General features: G+C 52.5%; 1 protein-coding gene across 1 annotated transcript; it reads right to left on the bottom strand.

Moving 5' to 3' along the window:
- Window positions 1-1521: 1521 nt before the first annotated feature.
- LMNB2 (lamin B2) lies at window positions 1522-21287 on the bottom strand. Its single transcript, XM_053580807.1, has 12 exons — window positions 20960-21287; window positions 12468-12604; window positions 8044-8200; window positions 7812-7937; window positions 4489-4659; window positions 4281-4406; window positions 3703-3923; window positions 3335-3626; window positions 3127-3234; window positions 2562-2681; window positions 2303-2416; window positions 1522-1639 (listed from the first exon to the last, which is right to left on the bottom strand). The coding sequence occupies exons 1-12, from the start codon at window positions 21224-21226 to the stop codon at window positions 1598-1600; spliced, it is 1881 nt and encodes a 626-aa protein (XP_053436782.1). The 5' UTR covers window positions 21227-21287; the 3' UTR covers window positions 1522-1597.
- Window positions 21288-22147: the final 860 nt, after the last annotated feature.

Genomic DNA, 22147 nt, shown 5'->3' with positions numbered 1-22147 from the left:
AAGGCAACTCACAGCCCAGGGAACACAAAGTCACCACGGAAAGACTTCTGAAAGTAAGGGTGGCTGGCAGAGCCTCTGTGACGCAGGTGGCAGTGGCAGTGGCAGTGTTTTTGCTTTTTTGGCCACTGGGACCTTCCAGGCCTAGGTTTCATGACTCCTATTCCTTCCTCATCACAAGCCTGACTCTGGTCTAGGAGAGCAGTACTACCTGCCCTGCAGTGACTACAAGGCCCGGCTCAGGCTGGGCAGCGCACCTGTGGCTCAGTGTTGCATCTTTAAGACTCAGCTGCACTCTCTGAAGGAAGTTTGCCATTTGGGGGTCCCTGCCCCAGTGCCATGCCCTGGGAGGATGGTTAGCCTGCCCTCAAGGCCCTGACATGAGCCCCTGAAGCAGGGTCCTGGCAATCTGCATACTGACCAATGTAAAAAAATAAATATCCATTAAAAAAATAACTTCTGTGTATCTATGTGGGAAGGGTGTAAACTGTAAGCTATTGCCGAAAGGGGATAGCCAGAAGCTGGTCTGAGGAGTTGGAGCCATCAGCATAGGAGTCAGTTGGAATTGGCATGTCTAAGAAACAAAATTTCAGCAAATAGAAGCTACAATATCGATATATGATATATGCACATGTATATATAGGAGACCACACCACGCTCAGCGCCACGCACACAGTCAGGGGAGGAGGCCCAGCCAAAAATCACTCTCCTCTGGAAGGGTCAGGAATTGGTGGCATTACCTGCAGACAATGGTTCTCAAACTCAAGGATTTTGCTCCAAGATTATCCAATGTCCCCTTCCCATTTACTATCCTGACAAGTCTTAGAACAGGACTATCCTCATTCCCTAGGTGTCTGTTCTCCTGCCTTGTTGGTCCTACAGGATAAGGAACTGAACTGTGTAAAGCTCCAGAACCAAGGCCCAGAAAGTAAAATCAAGGGTCAGAGAAACTCAACCTGAGCCCCATGTCGTCAGAACAGTAATTGCTACAAACTCCCTAAATTCATCTACCCTCAGGACCAGGCCATTCCTGTACTGCATCAGCACCTGATTCTTGGATGCGTGATGGGTTTCCACTGTCTGAACTGCAGCAACCAAGATGTAGGCTGGGCCCCCAGCCCCACCAGGTCAGACCCTGGGCTCTGAATTTGGTTTTTAAAAAGCTTTAAAAAAATAAAACCCATAACCATTGAATTCCTCTGTATCTCTGTCCCCTATAAGGCCCAAGGGGCCATCTCCTATCCTCTCCCCTGCCCTGGCCTGCACTTGAGGCAGAGGCAGCAAAGTGGCTCTGCTGGCCCTCCTGCCTCCCCTTTCAAACCCCAGGTTACTAGCCCTGGGCCTCAGATTCAACCACATGGTGAAATAGAGGGAAAAACACACTAAAAAAAGGTCTCCAGGATAAAGGTGGAGATGGTTATGAGGGGACAGTCCAAGGACACCCACCACAGGAAAGATCAGCAGAGACCCATGCCCACATCCTGACAGTTTGCTTAAAAATTCTCTAGAAATGTTATCAAGAACTAAAGAAAGCCAATGATATAAAAATAGTTTTCAGTGGCTCTGGGTAGAGGAAGGTATGTGATGACAAGTGCTGAGATCACATCACGCAACAGCCTCTTGAGGTGGTCCTTGGGTCTCCCTGCAAGGAAAGGAGAAAGAATGGAGGTGGTCAGGTAAGCAGGGAGCAGCTGTTCCCACCTCATCTCCCCTGTCAGGGAGGGGCTGGGTCAGGCCTAAGAGCTGAGCACCCCAGGAAACTCAGCTCACAAGATGACAGGCTCAGCAGCTTCTGCAACAGCAGTCCCTATTTTCAGAACTTTCTATGTCTCCTATGTCTATGAACTTTCTATGTCTTTCTATGTGCGCTACCTGTGTCAAGTTTTTAACATTCCAAAAATGAAAGGAATGCTGCAATGTGTGCATTTAATACAGTTGTGGTCTCTGGAATGTCCACCTCTTCCTCAGAAGCCATTGCTTAAGTAACTGGTGTCTTAGACAGAGGAAGTGTAAAACCAGAGTGTTTTGGGAGCTGTACCCCAGTGTCACTGTGCAATGCAATTGGATTTTCAACACCCTTGTAACATCCAAGGATGTCTTGCCTATCCCGGGGGGCAGGTCCAGCTCTCCATCTATGCCTACATGTGTGGGTATGAACTGTGGGGCTCATTATAGCCCAGCGCCTTGCAGCCCAGTGAGTGTCCTACCAGGGATCCAGTGAGCATTGGTGCATGTATGTGTGATCACCAGCTCACGCTGTCCCTGACGCTGCCTCCTGGCTGTAAGTAGGTACAGGGGCCCCTACCTGTTGGTGAAAGAGATCCTCCTCGCCAAACTCAGCTTCTTCCTCCTCTTCCTCCTCCCCATTCTCATTCTCCCGTACCACCGAGGACTGCTTCACAGCCCTCACGGCCACTTCCTGTGTGAGATGAGAACTGCCAACATTCAACACCTCAGTGCCAGGGACCCCCACCCCATATCCGGCACAGATACCATCCTGAGATCAAGCCCAAGCCCAAGCCCAGGACTCCACATCTGGCTGGTGGTGCTGAATATGTACCCACCTCTCCATCAGCGTTGACCAAGACGGTATGGAAGCTCTCACCGGCGCCCCAGCTGTTCTGGCTCTTCCACACAAGGGTTGAAGGGGGGCTGTGGGCCACCCCCGCACCAGCTGCCCACACCTGAGGATCCAAGAATAGCCCCCCTCATCAATACCACCTTCGGTCAGGGGACATAGGTTAGTAAATGGCCCCCTACCACATAGTCCCCTTCAGGGCCCTGGGTGTTCAAGCCTAGCCTGACTTAAGCTTGTCCAGGGGGGTCATAGTTCCCAGGGTACAGAAGAGACTGAGGTTCATACTGACCAAGTGCTCCCGATTAATAGGGAAGGAAGCCCAGTAGATTGTGACTGTTACGCTACATAGATGCCAGTCCTATGGGGCTAGACCCCCAGCATGTAGGTTAGTCCCCAGGAAGTCCCAGTAGAGGGGTGCAGCTATGGGTGGTCTGAGCCCCAAGGTGGCACAGCTGCAGCCAAGTCCTGAGTCTTGGCCCTTTCATAACCCCAACTAATCCCACCAGTAGCCATCTTCTCCTTCCTGCCCCTGCCCCAGTTCTGCCACCTACCGTGACTGTCTGGCCGGCCCGCAGGACATACTTGGGTGTAAACTTGTAGGCGATTTCATCTCCCTCCAAGATCTGCCTCTTGATTCTCCAGTTTCCCAGAGACTGATCCTGGAAAAGAAAGCACACGTTTGCCACACGGCCCCACCAGGATGGCAACAATGGCAGGGATATTCCCCTCCCTCTGCCCCAGATATGGTGACACCATCACCTTGTCGGAGTTATTCTTCAGCTGCACAAATTTGCCCTCCAGGTCAACTTCCTCAATGGTAATGCTGCCCGAGGCTGAGGCCTGTTGGGCCAGGTGGAAGCTGCTGCTGCTGCTGCTCCCACTGCTGCCCGTGCCCAGGCCACTTGAGCTGCTGCCCGGGGACTCCTCTACTTCTAGCCGCTTCCGCTTGCTGCGGCCTGAGCGCCCAGCTGCTGACACACTGCTGCCACTGCTACTCGAGGTGGCCCTTGAGATGGTGATCCGAGAGGATGGGCTGGGGGATAGCTTCAGCCTTGGGGGGAGAAGAGGAGCTGTCACCTGGCCCCTGCCCTGCCCCTGCCCTGACCTCCTCGCCTGACCTGCCCCACCTCTCCTCCTCGCCCTCCAGGAGCTTTCGGTAGGCACTGATCTCCATGTCCAGGGCCAGCTTCACATCCAGCAGCTCCTGGTACTCGGCCAGCTGCTGCTGCATCACATCCCGCATTTCTGTCATCTCCTGCTCCTTGGCATCCAGCATCTTCCGGAACTTGTCCCGCTCCCCAGTCATGGCCTCCTCCAGCTCCCGGACGCGGTCCTCGGCGGCACTTGCCTAGAGAGGGGATAGGTGGCCAGGTCAGGGCAGCCTACTGGGGTCATGGAAGCCCAGCCATTCCTGGGCCTCTTGTGGGGGCTGCTAAGGGTGTGGACAGTGGAGAGACAGCCCCTCAATGTGGGGGCTGGGGAAGGGCCCCCTTGATGGAGACCAAGTCTGCAGGACAGGGAGCCAGCACCACAGTCATGTGGCTGCTGATGGGCTGGAACAGGCATAGGAGGAAGGGTAGGAGACACCGCCAATGCCACATGACTGAAATCAACTGCCAAGAGGCAGGAAATCCCTAAGCTCACACACTCGAGGGCAGGGCTCCAGAGGCCAGGCCAGGTGGGGTTGGGGTCTCTGGTGTGTCACCTGTTTCTGGAGGTTCGAGAGCTGGTAGCTGAGGGACTCAACTCGCATGCGGGCTTCTTTCAGTTCCTCGCGGGCAGCACTGGCTGCTTTGTCATTCTGGTCAGAGCTCAGCTTAGCGTTGTCAAGCTGAGGGGAAATGGGTAGATGAAAGACAAATGCTGGCCAGGGGTCCCACGGTGCCCACCACCCCCACCCACCCTGCTGGTACCTTGGCCTGGTAGGTCTGCTCCAGCTCTTGCTTGTACAACCGTACTTGCTCATCATGCTGGCTGCGCAGCTCCTCTAGCGCCTGGGCCATCTTAAAGTCATACTCCTGCTGCCGGCTGCTGTCCACCTCCACCAGGCGGCGCTCGTGCCGCCGCCGCGTCTCCCGCACCTCCTGGGGACAGAGCTTTGGTGACCAAGGCGCCAGAGCAAGTGGCAGAGAATGCTCCCAAGCCTCTGGTCCTGCTCCTGCCCTGGTCTCCTCCAAGGGAGGGCTTCAAAATGTCCAAACTGAGAACCTCCAGACAGCCACCTGGTTCCTGTTCACAAGTTAATTACTGACACACACATTCATGGCAGCATAGACTGGAAGCAGTCCAATTGCCCATCCATGGACTAATGAACAAACCAAATGTGGTCCATCTACACACTGGAATATCACTCAGCTATGAAAAGAAACAAGACTTTGACATAGGCTACAACATGGATGGACCTTGAGGACACCGTGCTCAGTGAGAGAAGCCAGACACAGAAGGACTTATAGTGTGTGACTCCATTTATAAGTAATGCCCAGAACAGGCATGTCTGCTCTGGTATGTGGATTTATGGTTCTAGGGACTTACGGTGGAGAGTGACTACTGTCGGGGACAGAGTTTGCTGGGGGGATGGAATGTTCTGGAATTAGAAGTGATGGTTGTGTGGGCGACGCCTGTGGCTCAAGGAGTAGGGCGCCGGTCCCATATGCCGGAGGTGGCGGGTTCAAGCCCAGCCCCGGCCAAAAAAAAAAAAAAGAAGTGATGGTTGTGGCCGGGCATAGTGGCTCACACCTGTAATCCTAACACTCTGGGAGACCAAGGTAGGAGAAATGCTTGAGCTCAGTAGTTCGAGACCAGCCTGAGCAAGAACGAGACCCCCCTTCTACTAAAAATAGAAAAACTAGCTGGTTGGGCGGCGCCTGTGGCTCAGTGAGTAGGGCGCCGGCCCCATATGCCGAGGGTTGGCGGGTTCGAGCCCAGCCCCGGCCAAACTGCAACAAAAAAATAGCTGGGCGTTGTGGCGCGCGCCTGTAGTCCCAGCTGCCCGGGAGGCTGAAGCAAGAGAATCGCGTAAGCCCAAGAGTTAGAGGTTGCTGTGAGCCATGTGACGCCACGGCACTCTACCAAGGGCGGTACAGTGAGACTCTGCCTCTACAAAAAAAAAAAAAAAAGAAAAACTAGCTGGTTGTTGTGGCAGGTGCCTGCAGTCCTAGCTACTCAGGAGGCTGAGGCAGGAGGACTGCTTAAACCCAGGAGTTTTAGGTCCCTGTAAGGTAGGCTGACACCACGGCACTCTAGCTTGGGCAACAGAGAGACTCCCATGTCCAAAAAAAAAAAAAGAAGAAGAAGAAGAAAGATGACTGCACAACCCCATAGAGAACCAACAAACACTGAATTCTACACTTTTAAAAGGTGAACATTAAGGTATGGGAATTATATCCAATAAAAGCTGTTATTTAAGAGAACAAATTAGTCATGGTCCCCATCCAGGGGATGGCAGACCCGGCCCTCGGGACACAGTGACCATGATGGCACACCCAGGCAGTTGTCATACAAGCAGTTGTCCCATACACATGGCAAGGGCAAGTGCCAGGGCAGGGGGCGGCCTGAGCCAAAGCTCATGCTTCACAGGAAGGGAACATCTACTTCTTACTGCATGAAATTCCCTCTAGCACAGAAACCTGTCACTTATTATTATGTGACTTGTTCATAAAAACAGCAGAAATGCTTCTAAGGGAAGCGGTCGCCTTTACAAAGAATGAAGCTAGGGCGGCACCTGTGGCTCAGTGAGCAGGGCACCAACCCCATATACGGAGGGTGGCGGGTTCAAACCCGGCCCCGGCCAAACTGCAACAAAAAAATAGCCAGGCGTTGTGGCGGGCGCCTGTAATCCCAGCTACTAGGGAGGCTGAGGCAGGAAAATCACCTAAGCCCAGGAGCTGGAGGTTGCTGTGAGCTGTGTGACGCCACGGCACTCTACCGAGGGCAATAAAGTGAAACTCTGTCTCTACAAAAAAAAAAAACAAAAAACAAAAATCAAAGAATGAAGCTGGTGGCACAACTTGCTGAGCTCCAAGAACAGCACACCCACCTTCTGGGCTGCCCTTGAGGAGGTGCTGCTCACTGATCCCCACACAGGCCTCTGCCTCTGAGGCCCAGCACCCCTCAAGGGCCCTTTCCTCAGGGAGGTCGTTAAGGATCCCTTTTTCACAGGTTTCTTCTGGGGTCCCCTCAGGGGTTTCTTTCCAGGTCTCCTTATAGGTTTCCTCAAGGATCCCTTCATGGGTCTCCTTCTGGGTCCCATCACAAGTTCCTTCAAAGGTGTTTTCATTGCTGTCCTCGTGAGTCTCTTCACAGGTTCCTTCAGGGGTGTCTTCAATAGTTCCCTCACAGGTCCCCTTTTGAGCTCGTGTCCCTTTGCAGGTTCACTCACAGGTCTATTCACAGGTTCTCTCTTAGGCTCAGGTTGCCTCAGGGATTCCCTCATGGGTTCCTTCACAACACCCGCTGCAGCTTCCCTCCCAGCTCCTGTGGCGGCCCACACACTCATTGCACCTGGCTGGAGCCAGGCCCTGTTCCTGAGCTGCACGGGCATCCTTCAGCCAGCAGCTCTTTCTGGGCAGTGAGCACATGAGCCTGCCTGGCCCCAAGCATTCTGCTCTGGGCTGTGATATCACAATGGGCTCTATGACAGATTGGGACCTAAGGGTCACATGGGGCTGGACTCCCACACCACCACCCAAGGAGCCAGAGGCCCAAAGATGAGGCGGGTGAGAGTAGACCCAGGAAGCAGATGGGCCTCACACCTACCTTTGACAAGGAGGCTGTGTGATGGGTTGAATGATGGCCCCTAAAATGATGTGTCTATGTCCTGATCACAGAACCTATGAATGTGACCTTAGTTGCAAATAGGGTCTGTGCAGATATAAATTAGATCATTCTGGATTATCCAGTGGGCCTAAAATCCAATGTCACCTGTCCTTGTAAGAGACACACAGAAGATGGACAGAGAGGAGGAAGATACTCTGTGAAGATGGAATGACACAGGGTGAGCAAAAAGACACCTGGAGCCCCAAGAAGCGGGGGTGGGGGTGGGGGGCAGGAAAGAACTTCACCTGCTGTCTCTAGAAGGAGCATAGCCCTACAACATCCTGACTTCAGACTTTCAGCCTCCAGAATTAAGGGAATAGACTTCTGTGGTTTTAAGCTGCCCCATCCCTCGCACTTTGCTCCGGCAGCCCCAGGACACTAACACACCTAGTCAGGCTGAAGGCTGGGCCCACAGACTCACCTCCTCAAACACATTCTTCCGGAAGTCGAGCTCTTCCTGTAGGCTCTGGCAGCGGTTCTCCAAGTCCACACGCATCAGCGTCTCCTTCTCCAGCTGCTTTTTAGCCACTGAGTGGCCATCCTCTGCCTGAGAGACACAGGACAGCAAGCGGAGGTGACAATCTGCTTGGTGACACATGCCCTACCGGGGAGCCCCATGGCCACCGTGGCCCCAGGAGCTGTCTGGGACATACCTTGGCCAGCTGGGCCCGCAGCTCAGCCACATCACTTTCCAGGCCACGCTTGTCGCTGAGGGCAGCAGCCAGCTCCGCCTCACTCCGGTGGAACAAGGACTCCAGATCTTTGACCCGGCCCTGGGCCACAGTGAGTTCACCCTCCCTCTTCTTGGCACTGAAAGTCAAAAGAAAAGGTTGGCTGAGGGGGAATCCTCCTGCCCCATGGAGCACCTTAGGCAGCGCCAGGCAAGCTGGCAAAGGTGCCAGGAAACCCATGGGCAAGGTCACTGGGACCTCTGAGCCCAAGGCACTCACTGTTAGAAAGGCCCTGACAATGGGGTCCTAGTCTTCAGGATCAAAGGTCCACATGCTCCTCAAATCTGCTCTGGACCATTGGGAACCCCATAAGCTACACTAGTGCCTGCAACCTACCTCAAGTCCAGGTTTCACACCCTTTGTTACCAATTTTAGATACAGGAGAGATCATTTAGGGGAGAACTTAGGTTAAAAAAAAAAAAAAATTAGCATACACACCATTAAAGTTAACAAATGAAAATCCTGGCTTTTGTAAAGTTCATCTTCTTTGGAACCTTTAGCTATTTTAAGCAGGCTTACCTGGTCTTCTGTTAAACCAAATCATTTCTAGTATTAAATATTTAGGATAGCAAATACCCAGATTAACAAACAAATGTTAATAGTGTGGACTTTGGGCCCTTGAATGTTTGTAAATATAATTTGAAATCTTGGAGTTGAATGTTTACCTCCCAAAGGAACTAACTGTGCCCCTCCCCAAGCAACAGTGGAATACCCAACCTTTTTCTTTTCTTTTTTGAGAGAGTCTCACTTCTTGCCCTTGGTAGAGTGCCCTTGCATCACAGCTTGCGGCAACCTTAAACTCTTGGGCTCAAGCGATTCTCTTGCATCAGCCTCCCAAATAGCTGGCACTACAGGCCCCCACCACAATACCCGGCTATTTTTAGAGACGGGGGTCTTACTCTTGCTCAGGCTGGTCTTGAACCTGTGAGCTCAGGCAATTCACCAGCCTCAGCCTCCCAGAGTGCTAGGATTACAGGAGTGAGCTACTGCCCAGCCCAACCCAACCTTTTTCAACCTCAGAAGTGCTGACACATGGGGCCATCCTGGGCCCTACAGGGTACTGAGCAGTGTCCCTGCCTCCATCCACTCCATGCCAGGAGCACTCCCCAAGTGGCGACAACCACATTTCCTACACAGACTCCACCCTGTCCCCTGGGGACAGAATCACCCCAGACTGAGGGAACAATACAGCAAAAGATGTTGTTGGCATTAGCAGCAGACACTATACCCAGTGGCTCAAGCCTGAGTCAGAGATAATAACTGAGGCTTCCCTCCAGCCCAGCAGACTGGGCTGCTCACTTCTGCTCCCACTTCCTTTAAACGGGCCCCTCAGGCATTTGCCCATGAACTTAAAATGCTGCACACAAACTTGTGCCATTCCCACAAACTTGTACACTGCTAGCAGCCATGCGCTCACCCTGCGAGTGTACATTCCTGCCTCTGGTGACCTGAGGACAGAGGACTGCCCTCCCAACCACAGCACCCTCTCTGCAAAGGATCTGTAATAAATCCCTGAATGTGTTTGCTGACATGGTGGTGTGTTGAATTTGCACCTTCTGTTGGAAGAACCAGGCTGGGCTTCCCAGTGCCCCAGGCATCATCTGGATGCATGTCAGATATGCAGCACAAAGGGCATCCGCCAGTGCGAACTAGTTTCCTGAGTAAGGGATCGTGGTTGGACAAACTAGGCTTTAGGCTCCCGCCAGGTAATAACGCACTATGAAAGGTGAACTGCAAACACCATGTCTCCTCCCCATGTTTCCCACCAGGGCAGGGCAGTGTGTACTCTGGCGCTAAGAGCCCCATATGGCGGCAGCCCTCAGAACACTGGAAACACTGGGGACAGAGAAGCCCAGGCTGGGAGCTTCTGTGAGTTGGAGTGGCATAAAAATCAGTGACTTCAGCTACTAAGCTGTGTCCCCAATTAGGGATACTAAGTTCTATTTCCAGACACTGATGCACCTCTACTGAGGGTCTGGAGGTGCAGACAACCAGTCCTGAGCTTAACCTCACAGAGGGCTGCATGCCCTGCACTCCCAGAGTGCATTTTGAGAGCAGTTTTGGGGAAACTGGAAATCACTTGTCCGACAAATCCTGCCTGAGCACCAGCTGTGTGGAAAGTGCTGCTCTTATACCAGGGACGCGTCTAGAACAACATACTACCTCACACCACACGTCCTCTTGGGAGGTGGCCATCATCAAACAGCTGCCAGTCACATAGCTGCCTGTCAGAAAGGAGCCTCATTATGAGGATGCTGGAGCAGGGAAGAGAGACGAGGCCCACATATGTGCTGGGAAGTGACCCTGGGGATAAAGACCTGAGCAGGAGCTTGGGAAGGAGTCATGGCAATCGCTGCTGAAAGAGGGGCATTCCAGGCAGAGTAGATGGCAGTGCAAAGGCCTTGGGGTGATAGGAGCAGAGACGTCAGGGAACCTGGTGAGTTCCTGAACAAATGTCTACATCATAAGGTTCACAGAACTTTCACAAAACTTCACTGGCTCACAAGAACTTCAAGGTGCTTGACTAGATTCCTCAACCACAGGTGAACCTTCCTGGGGACCTAATGGAATTTGGCTTATAGGTCCTCCAGGAGCTACCTACGTTTGTCATTCTTAAGTTTTGGTGATAAATGCTAGAAAAAGAAAAACACTAGATGCAACCTGTCAGGAAGGTGACTGCGTGGGGCTACACAAACAGGAGAAGAAAGATCATGCCACTGTGGGATGCCTGCCACACAGGCAGCTGTCCAGGAGACTGTGGATCAAGAAGCCCAAATGTCTAGATCAGCACAGGGTAGTAGTTTAAAAAATTTTTAACACTGAGGCGAAATTCACATAATGTGAATTAATTCCATGTCTTAAAGAGAAAATTCAGAGGTGCCTGGAATGTCCTCCACACAATGCGGCTCTGCCTCTGTCCAGGCCTGCAAAAGGAAAGCTTTGGTATTTTATAGCTCCTACAAATCCCTTTGGAGTCTTATAATTATGCCAGAGGCCATGCAGTTCTGCTGAAAAGTCTACTTGCTAAGCATGGAGAAGGTGCTAGAGACAGACGGCCTGGAGCCACGGCCCACTCAGGCCTGGCTGCTGGGCCTCAGCTACTCAGGTAGGATGTGGTGCTGCATGGACTGCACCAAGCAGTCTGGCTGCTGGGTCCCTGGCTCATGGCCACCACCAGAGAGCAAATGGAGCCCAGTCCCCAAGCAGGTGGGTGGGGGTGACTGGCCCACTCAGAGCTGGCCTCTCTTGGAGGAAGGAAGCTAGCACTCCACAGAGATGGCACTGGCCTGGGCAGACAGAGGGTGCCCAGATGGAGGACTTCCCATCATCTGTTCCTGGAGATCCCTGGTCATTATTCTGGCCACATTCCAACATGGGGACAACAGATTCTCAAGACACCTGGTAGTGCTTCCTCAGGCCACAAGATGCCTGTCACACCTCATACTAGCTGGCAGAAGCACGAGGAATGCCTGTGCCCTTCAGATGGCACCTGCAGGCCCCTCCATGTCGGACCAGGCCAGGAGTGCAGGGGTGCACGGCTCTGGGGAGAATAGGAGAAAGCAAGAACACCCTGTCCCTTCCCTGCTCGGAGATGAATACCACAGATGGAGAAGTACCTACACATGTGTGAGCGCCAGCAACCAGAGCCTGTGGAAGGCGGTGCCTGTAGGCAGGGCAAGGGAAGCTTAACTCTAGGTTGAACCTCAAGCCTGATGTTTCATGGGCCCCTGTAGCACCAGTGGATACACATGCCTTTGTCCTTGTCATTCTGTCCACAACACCCTGAACCCTGAATCGGGCGAGTCTCACAGAAGGACTGAGGGATGCTGAGGGAGGAATTCTCCTGACAATGGACACAGCTATCACCCAAAGGAAAATTGCAGGGAACAACAAAAGCAGCCTAAATGACTTGTGACTATACTGAGCACACCCACAGATGTTCCACCTCCCATCATGTGGAACAAAACCAAGACACAAAGAACATCTGACAGCAGGGAAATACTCATGAAGGTACGTAGGTCAAAAGCTTCTGTGGTTTGAATCAGAGTGTGTGTGTACACCTATACGCATAAGGAGAGGAGCCAGGTTCTCTCCAGGGAAGGCCCATGGAGGATTTTACTTTTCAGCTTAAATACCTCATGTTTCCCACCTTCTGGACAGTAAATATCTACAACTGTCACAGAAGCAGAAGAAAGTGACATAGCAGCCACTAGTTGGGGGACAGGGAGGCCCAGGCTGCCCCAAGTCAAGACACCAACCCCCAGAGGGCCTAGGGGAGTTTCTCAGGGTCTCACCCGTACAAGCCCCAGGATCAGGGCTACACGGAGCCAGTTGGGACCGCTCACCTCTTGTTGACCTCCTCCAGCTCAGCTCTCAGTTTCCCCAATTCGATCTGCAGCCTGGCACGCTCTCGGGCGGTCTCGTCTAGGACTCTTCGGGCATCAGCCAGCTCCGACTCATACAGCGCCTTGATACCACTCACCTCGGGAGACACAAGCCAAGGTGAAGGCTGAGGATAACCATCTCTACTTGGAATCCCCAGGCTCAGTGCACAGAAAAAGGTGACAGCCAGGAACTCCCAGCCGCCCCAGACACAAACTCAACAGAGGGGGCTCCTGTCAGAGAGGGGCCAGCCCCCCTGAAGGAAGCCTCTTGGTTATCTGAGGATCCCCCTCTTCCCCAGGGACCCCCTCCGGAATGAACTGCCTCCTTTCCCCAAGCCCCAGCCCAGCACACAGCAGCTCCCTGGTGATGGAGCTCAAAGACCCTGAATCCAACCTGTGACCCAGAGCACCTGCCTCCTGGATGGAACCTGTCCCCTCAACCAGAAGCCACACCTGGACATGCAGACCCTTTGCTATTGCTATGGCTACAAAATGCCTGCTCATTATGTACATTTTTCATGTTCCCACTTTCTGAAATTAAAAAATTAGTGTGATCATTTCTTTTTTTTTTTGAGAGTGTCTCACTTAGTCACCCTGGTAGAGTGCTGTGACATCATAGCTCACAGCAACCTCAAACTCTTGGGTTCAAGACAGCCCTTTGCTTCAGCTTCCCTAGTAGCTGAGACTACAGGTGCAGCTAGTTTTTCTATTTTTTATTTTTTTAGTAGAAACAGGGTTTTGTTTTTACTCAGGCTGGTGTTCAACTCCTGAGCTCAGGCTATCCACTTGCCTTTCCCTCCCAGACTGCTAGGATTATAGGCATGAGCCACCATGCCAAGCCTGGTGTGAACATTTAATTAAGGGTCTCTCTTCTCTCCATACCATGGACACTTGGACCAGATTGTTCTCTGGGGTGGGGCCATCCTGGGCACTGTGGAGTGCCAAGCATGTCCCTACCTCCACCCTCTCCATGCCATGAGCACACCTCTTCCCGTCTCCACAACCACAGACATCACAACCATTGGGCTAATACATGGGTCACTTTGAAAGTTTTGAGATACACAGAAGTTAAGAAATATAAAATCCATGTAGACAGAAACAAATGAAGCCCTCCCAGCCATACTGATGAGCTGAAAAAGTTGAAAACTGCACAGGGGGGGCGGCACCTGTGGCTCAGTGAGTAGGGCGCCGGCCCCATATGCCGAGGGTGACAGGTTCAAACCCAGCCCCGGCCAAAGTGCAACCAAAAATAGCCGGGCGTTGTGGCGGGCGCCTGTAGTCCCAGCTGCTCAGGAGGCTGAGGCAAGAGAATCGCTTAAGCCCAAGAGTTAGAGGTTGCTGTGAGCTGTGTGATGCCACGGCACTCTACCGAGGGCGGTACAGTGAGACTCGGTCTCTACAAAAAAAAAAAAAATGCACGGGGAATCAGAAAGGATAGATGCTGTCGACTGCGTTTTTTGAAAGGAAAAGCATGGACCATGACACAATCTGTCTCAAAACTTTAGTAGTGACCCACATATAACATTTCTTCTCTTCAAAAGCTACTGTTTGGATGGTGACATGCCTTAGACATGAAGATGGATGCTGTCACCAAGCTCCTAGGTGATGGTGATTGTCTTTAGATGCTCTGCCTGTATTCACACTCCTGCTACAGGACAGCAAACTTGAGACCCAGCTCAGCCTCCCTTCTTGCCACTTTCCCATTCCCTTGGGAGAGGCCAACATACAGCCTTCTGTGCCCAGCCCCCAAGCACATGAAACATTCTCAGGGTCTGAACCCTCTGTGGGACCAGCAGGCTGATGCATCACCTGGAGGCTCCTGGGCAGAAGTTCCTAGGATCCAGTCCCCAGCTGCCCAGCCAGCCACCCCCACCTGTCCCCAGAGACTTGGCCCAGCCAGCAAGTGAGTAGAGGGCAGAAAGCAGGAAAAACCAGGGACTGCCAGAGCAGGCAAAAGGGACCAGAATGCCCTACAGTGCCACCAGATGAGGAAAGCCCCTCCTGGAGCCCCTGCTCATGACTGCTCATGACACCAAGTTCAAAGGCCAGCTGGTGATTAAAGCTAGCCCCTCCTAAACCCATCCCTAAAGAGGATCCTCTGGGGGCACTTGGCTACAAGCACACTCCTGAAAGGCAAGAGCCTCCATTCCACAGCAGCCACCTGCCCAGCTTCCCATGTGCTACTGCTGCCCAAGTCACACACCAGCTGGGAGCATGGCTCAAATTTCTGTGGCTGCCTAGCCCTCCTCTCTCCCCCAACAAGATCATACACTTAATGTGTTTAAAAACCTGGAAGCAAAGCACAGCATGAACCACTTAACACCCACTAGGGTACTGATCAAAACAACCAAAAGTGCTGGTGAGGATGTGAAGTAATGGGAACCCTTGTGTTTGGGTGGTGGGAATGTAGCACGTGAAGCCACAGTGAAAAACAGTCTGGTGGGACCTCCAAAGGTTAAATGTGGACTCACCATAGAGCCATCAATTCCATTCCTAGGTATATACCCTATGAAATGAAAACATACATCCACATATGTTTGAAATTTGTACACTAATATTCATGGCATCATCATTCACAATAGCCAAAAGGTAGAATCGCTGACTGTCCATCAATGGATGGATATATAAACCCCACGTGGTTCATCCATGCAACAGGATTATCACTCAGCCATGAAAAGGAACGAGGCTCTGACACAGGCTACAACATGGATGGACCTTGAGGACATCGTGCTCAGTGAGAGAAGCAGACACAGAAGGACACACCGTGTGAGATTCCATTTATATGAAATGTCCAGAACAGGGAGGTCCAGAAACAGAAAGCGGATTAGTGGTTGTCAGGAGCTGAGGGGATTGAGAATGACAGCCAATGAGAGAAGGCGTCTTTTTAGTGTTGTGAGAAAGCTCCAGAATCAGATAGAGGAGGTGGTTGCACAGCTCTGAATACTAAAAACACTTAACTATACGGTGGAATGGGCGAACTGTATGAGATGTGGATTAACTGCTACCACTCTACCTGGTGCTAACAGACAAGGCCACTCTGAAGGCTGTGCCATCCCCATAAGCCTATAGGACAGCAAGCATCTGTGTGTGGCAGGCACTGGGTCAGCCTGGACCCTGAGGGGGCCACCTCCCCTGTTACAGACAAGGTCCCTGAGCAGAGGGAGCTGCCAAGGACACACTAATTAGTAGAGTGACCATATGCTCAGGACCATGGGGGGGTGCCTGGATATGGTTCTCAGTGTTCAAACCAGAACATCCCAGATGAGGTGGGACTTAACAGCCAGTCTAAACCTGGCTGGTGGTCCCATAAACTTCTAATACCATATTTTTACTGCACCTTTTCTGTGTACCTATATGTTTAGATACAAAAATAGTCCTATGTTACAGTAATCTACAGCAGTCACATGCTGCAGACAGCAGCCTAGGAGCACCATGCAACCCAGGTGTGTAGCCTGCCACACCACCTAGGCCTGGGTGAACATACTATGCTGTTTGCACCAGAGGAATTTATTTATTTATTTTTGGGGAGGGAGACAGAGTCTCACTTTCTTGCCCTGGGTAGAAAGTGAGCTACCACCCCCAGTCCTAGTTTTGACTTTTAAAGACCAGCCTAAGCAAGAGCGAGACCCCCGTCTCTAAAAATAGCCAGGCATTGTGGCAGGTGCTTGTAGTCCCAGCTACTTGGGAGGCTGAGGCAAGAGAATGGCTTGAGCCCAAGAGTTTGAGCTTGCTGTGAGCTATGATGCCACGGCTCTACGGAGGGTGACAAAGTCAGACTGTCTCAAAGGAAAAAAAAAAAATTATTCATCCCATCACCCCCGTCTGACTATAAAAAAAACATCAGACAAACCCAATTGAGAGACATTCTACAAAATACCTGACCAGTCAGTCCTCCTCATGACCATCCAGGGCATCTAAAACCAGACCATCTGAGAAACTGTCACAGCCCAGAGGAGCCTGAGATGTGACAACTGACTGCCATGTGGGATCTTGGGCAGGGCCCCAGAGCAGGAAAGGCCATCAGGGGAAATTGAGGAAATCTGAATAAATTATATAGGCATTAGTTAAGGGTACAAGGCAGTTTATATATACTCAGGTCTGCAAACTCTGGCCCAGGGCCAGCTCCTGCCACCGCCTGGTTTTGTCCACCCTATAAGCCCACAATGGTTTTTACATTTTTTTAATTTATTTTTCTTTTCTTTTTTTTTTTTTTTTTTTGGCCAGGGCTGGGTTTGAACCCACCACCTCCAGTATATGGGGCTGGCGCCCTACTCCTCTGAGCCACAGGTGCCAACCAAATTTATTTTTATTTTTAAAATTCTTTTAATAAACAAACATAGATCGGTTTCTGTTGTTTTTGTATTTTTTTTAGGTTTTTGAATTTTTAAATGGCTGGAGAAAAAGGAAAAAAATATATATATACATATATACTTTTGTAACACAGGCCAATTCTATGAATTTCACATCTTGGCGAGTCCTAATAAAATTTTATAAGCACACAGTTGTGCCCATTTATTTGCATATTGCCTACGGCAGCCATTCACGCTTCACCAGCAGAATTGAATAGTCAGAGACTGGCCAGCAAAGTCAAAAATACTGTACTGACTTGCTAGTGTTTTCAGAAAACATCTGTGGTTGCTATTACCCAGTCTACAGCACTGTGGTAAGGAGAAGAGCACATCTTACAAAGACCCTTTCAGCCCACGGGACAGGTGCAGTGTGCCTGGCAGGACCTCATTCCCTGCACTTGTGAAGGCTGCAAGGACAGGGACATTGTGCACGCCCCAGGCTTGAGGAATCCTAACAAATGTGTCAGCACGTGTTGGCCTGGAGGGTTGGGGTCAGATAACCCAAGATGGTTTTTTTCTGGAATCCCACAGACATACAGCATGGCATGACTTAGCTGGAAGACGTCGCTAGAGGCCAAAACTGCTCTGGTTAAGAACTACAGCTCTGCAGGGAAAATCAGACACCAGCCTGGGGCCACCTGCTTCCATCATACTCCCCAGAGCCCAGCCCTGGCTCTGAACTCCCTGGGTCCACCCTAGGTTGCCCTGAGCAGCCACCGAACACCTGAGGTGGGGGAAGGGAAGACAAACTAAAGCCAAGTTTCCTCCCATAGGAACTTAACACCTCATGGGGAGGGCTCCCAGAGTACCTGCCCCCCCATTCCCACTGCTCTGCCAGTACCCCAGTACCCAGGAATCTTTCTCCAACTAACATCCACGTGGCCAGCTCCCCACCCCTCCTCATCCCCCAAATCCTCCAGTGATATCTCCCTGTGGCCATTTGTCCATGCCATCAAAAAAGATGTCAACCAACGTCACATGGGAAAGGTCCAGAATCCACATGGGGATATGGTTTTGTGCATGACCAAGTGTGAAAGGAAGACAACTCAATGGACGAGAAAAAAAGAGCAAGACGTGCACCAACATGCAAGAGGGGGGTAGGGGCGGGGGGCTTCCGTGGTTCACCACATACACCAGGACCGCTTGAATTGCACATTTGTTGTCACATATAGAATGTTAAAGGCATCCTCAAAGAATTTCTACAGCAACTCCCTACCTCCAATGCAGTTTCTCAAACTTGACACTGACATGTGGGCTGGGCAAGTCTTTTCTCAGGATGCTGAGCAGGGAACATCCCTGGCCCCTACCCACTCCAGGCAAGCGGCATCTCCCTCCAGTTTTGACAACCACAAATGTCTCCAGTCTGGGTCAGATATCCCCTAGGGGCAGGATACAGGCAAGTGAGATCACTGCTGGGCAGGTAAAGTATACACTCCTAGGTACCACAGACAGCCTGAGGTCCCTCCTAGTGAAAGCCCCCTTCCCTGTTCCCTTCCTGCCAGCCTGAGCCCAAGGCTGCTCCCTGAACCCCACCAGGCCCAACTCTACCTAGAAGGCCCCCCTACTGCAGCCCCTAGCAACTCCAGGTCCCTCTCTCTGTAAAGCCCATGTGATGCCCCTCTCATCCCTCAGTGGGTTTTTAGCACCCTCCACCAACCAGTGAATGGGCATTCACCCCTCATACCCCAGCAGCTGGCTCCTGGACAAGTGGCACTGGGTAGAACTCCCAGCTGTCCCCCTGCAACACATCCAGCAGACATAGCTGGGCAACAAGGCAAGAGTGACACTTCAAGCACTCAGCTCCCCTTGTTCCCACTTTGGCCCAGAGTTAGTCCCACATTCAACCAGATTGAGCCAGCACAGCAACAAAGGAGGACACCACCATTGCCCAGACAGGTGGCTAGCCCAGGGTTAGGCAGGACACCTGGCCAGCGGGGTGCAGCCAGTGCCCCCCAAAGTTCCTGCAGTTGTTTGTTCCACTCACAGGTGGGACAACAGAAGCCCAAAGACAACAAGAAACTAGCTCAGAGACTGAGGTGGGAACAGGGATGAGTCCTGAGGCTTCTCAGGGAGGGAGACAGCCACTGGAAGCCGGGACCATCTTGCCCCACTAGACAGATGGCAAAATCAGGGCTCCAAGAGAGCCTCAGGCTCTGAGTGGGCTGCCCAAAGTTATACAAATTAAAAGACAGGGATCCACAGTGACTAGGATACCAACACCAGCTATGGGATCTTCCACTTCCCAGAAAGCACAAGCGGTGGGGCATTATCTAATGGTGCTAAAGAACAGTCCTTTACCTTACCGCTTTTATTTTTATCAGTCACTTTCATCTTATAAAACAGTTTATTCTAGAAGCCTGGCAAATTACTCCAAGATTCAGGTATTACAATTGTACTCATTTCAAAGATGAGGACACTGAGACCCAGAGAGGTTAAGTGATTAGCCCAGGGTCACACAGAGGGTAAGTAAGTGGCTCCTCTCCAGAAGTCTATTATTTGGCCCATTCTCCAGATGAGGAAGTGGAGGCTCAGAGTGGTAAATCCCAGCTCCAGAGCCTGGCTTCCCCACTGGGACAACTGGACCCAGTGGCCTCAACCCATGTCAAGAGCCAAGTGCAGGGGGTGCTCCTCCCTCCCCTCTTATTCTGAAAAACTGCCCTTGGCCTGAGCATGGCTTGTAGGAAGGAAAAAGAACCACTTGGGGGTTAGGCTAGTGGCAGGGGCTCCCACCCCAGGACAAACCCCTCCCAGGGGAGTGACATCCTGCCCTTTTATCCTCTCTGGAGGTGGATTTTCCTAGACCCTTTTCCCTCAGTCTGCACTTTAGTCCTAGGCCCATCTGGGACCCCCCCAAATTCCCAGTAGATCCCAGACCTCTTGTCACCCACTTCCTTCATATTCACTAGGGGAGCAACTGGTGTCCCTAGGGCCAAACTAAGGGCTTCTCAAGTTTCCCATGGGACCCCTAAGGCATAAGAACCCTTCCCTTGTGCCCCACCCACCCTAGCCACGGTAAAGATGGAGCTTTTGGCCTAACACCCCCCCCAATTGATCTCTTAGGGATTCATCAAGGGAACCCCTCTCCCCTAAAAGTTCCATGGAGAACAGGATGCCTCCATAAGACCCTCCAATGCCCCAAGACTCCCTCAGAGGGCCTGAGCCCCCCACTTCCCTTGGGGACCAGACTCCCCTTTCTACTCCTCCCAGGATACTCAAATACCCAGGCTCATCCCTGGAGAATCCCCCCATCCCTCAGGGGTAGGGTCTACCCTGGTTCATATCTCCTCAGCCAGGGGATCCCCAAATGTCCTCGGAATCCTATGAGGAACAAGGCACACTGGAGACTCCAGCCTGATACTAGAGACTATTCTCTAGTTAGGGCACTCCAATCTGCACCCCTCATGTAAGAGGCCCTAAAATTCTCTGAGGACTCTCCTCTGCAGCCTTTGATGGGTGAAGCCTGCCTAGTCTGCACACTCACTCAGGGGCCCCTGAAACCTGTCTGGGGCCTCTGAAGATGGGCTTGTCTCCTTTTGCACCTCTAGCTCAGAAGTCCTCTGAGATCACATTGTTTGGCCGACAGGACATGGACTGTCTGCAATCCTCACTTGGGAGCTCCTGAAACTTCTTGGGGGGCCTGAGAGGATGGAGCTCATTCCCTTCTGGACCCCCTCATCAGGGGTCCCCGAGATCGCAGACCCTTCAGTGGACGAGTCCTGTCCGGTGTGCACCACTTTACTTACAAAGGCCCCCTAAAACTCCCAAAATGATGGGGCCGGTCCCCGTCTGCACCGCTTGCTCAGAGATCCCCCAGACCGTGAACTCAGCGGTGGGCGGGGCCTGTCCGGGCTGCACCCCTCACTCGAAGGTCCTCCGGAGCCCCCCTGAGAGACGGAGCCTGCCCAGCTTGCACCACTCATTCAGGGCTCCTCCAGAGAACGAAACTCGTCCCCCTCCGCTCCGGGGTCCTCCAAGAACGCGGACCCCGCGGTGGGCGGGGCCTGCCGGGCCCGCACCTCTCACTCGGGGCCCTCCGAATCCCCCAGTGAACCTCCCAGCAGTCTCCGCCCGCCTGGCCCCGAGGACCCCAAGCCGCTCCTCTACCTCTCGAGTGGTCACCTCCTCCTTCTCGGAGATCTTGAGCAGCAGCCGGTCGTTCTCAAGCTCGAGAGCGCGGACGCGGTCGATGTATTGCGCCAGGCGATCGTTGAGCTCACGCAGCTCCTCCTTCTCCTGCAGCCGCGACAGGCGCGTGGGCGACAGTGGTGTGGCTGGCCCGCCCGCGCGGCCGGACAGCGGCGTGGCCATGGTAGCAGGGGCGGCTCGCGGCCTGCGCGGCTCCCGACGGCGGCCGGGGCTCGGCGGGCTCATTCAATCCGCGCCGCCGGCTGCAAGATGGCGCCGCGCCGCGCCCGCCGCCCGCCGCCCGCGGCCGGCCGCCCGCCATCGCGGATCAGCCTGGGACTTGTAGTTCGTCCGCCAGGGGCGCGCTGGGTGTGCCGGAAATTGTAGTCTCTGCTCGACTTCTCTTAAGAGTCTGACTGAGGAACAGCGGCTCGGCTGCAAACTCCTGGATCAGCCACTAGGAGGCAGCATTGCGTGGCTGGTTAGCGCCTTGGTTTCCCCACTTACGTAACCTCACGACATTCTCAGTTAAAACAACTGGACACGAAAGGCCACAAAGTTATGTGGTGCCACTTACATAAAGTGTCCCACGAAGCTGTCAAGGAACACGATTTCAACAAATTGAGTTTAATGATCTCATTGGCTTTTATCAGCGATTATGGAATGGGGCAGCATCCGGTCTGTGAAACAGGCATTCCAAGAGCTGAGCAGAGGGGGTGGGCTTTATAGGCAGAGCGGCGCCTGTGGCTCAGTGAGTAGGGTGCTGGCCCCATATCCCGAGGGTGGCGGGTTCAAACCCGACCCAGGCCGAACTGCAACAAAAAAATAGCCGGGCGTTATGGTGGGCACCTGTGGTCCCAGCTACTCCGGAGGTTGAGGCAAGAGAATAAGCCCAAGAGCTTGAGGTTGCTGTGAGCTGTGACGCCATCGCACTCCACCGAGGGTGATAAAATGAGATTCTGTCTCTACAAAAAAAAAAAAAAAATTGGTGGATAGTTTGGTTTAGTTATTTTCTTCATAGGGTTAAAGCACAGGGAACTTCTTATCACGCCTGATCAGGTCGACTACACCCCTTTGATTGCTATGGAGCTCCTGGGGTGTTTGCTTGTTTAGACACAGGGTCTTGCTCTGTAACCCAGGATGGAGTGCAGTGGCATTATCACTGCA

Source organism: Nycticebus coucang, chromosome 2, assembly GCF_027406575.1.
Source record: "Nycticebus coucang isolate mNycCou1 chromosome 2, mNycCou1.pri, whole genome shotgun sequence".
Taxonomy (NCBI): domain Eukaryota; kingdom Metazoa; phylum Chordata; class Mammalia; order Primates; family Lorisidae; genus Nycticebus; species Nycticebus coucang.
Note: the sequence above shows the minus strand (reverse complement) of the source record. Positions and strands in the feature narration are given on the sequence as shown.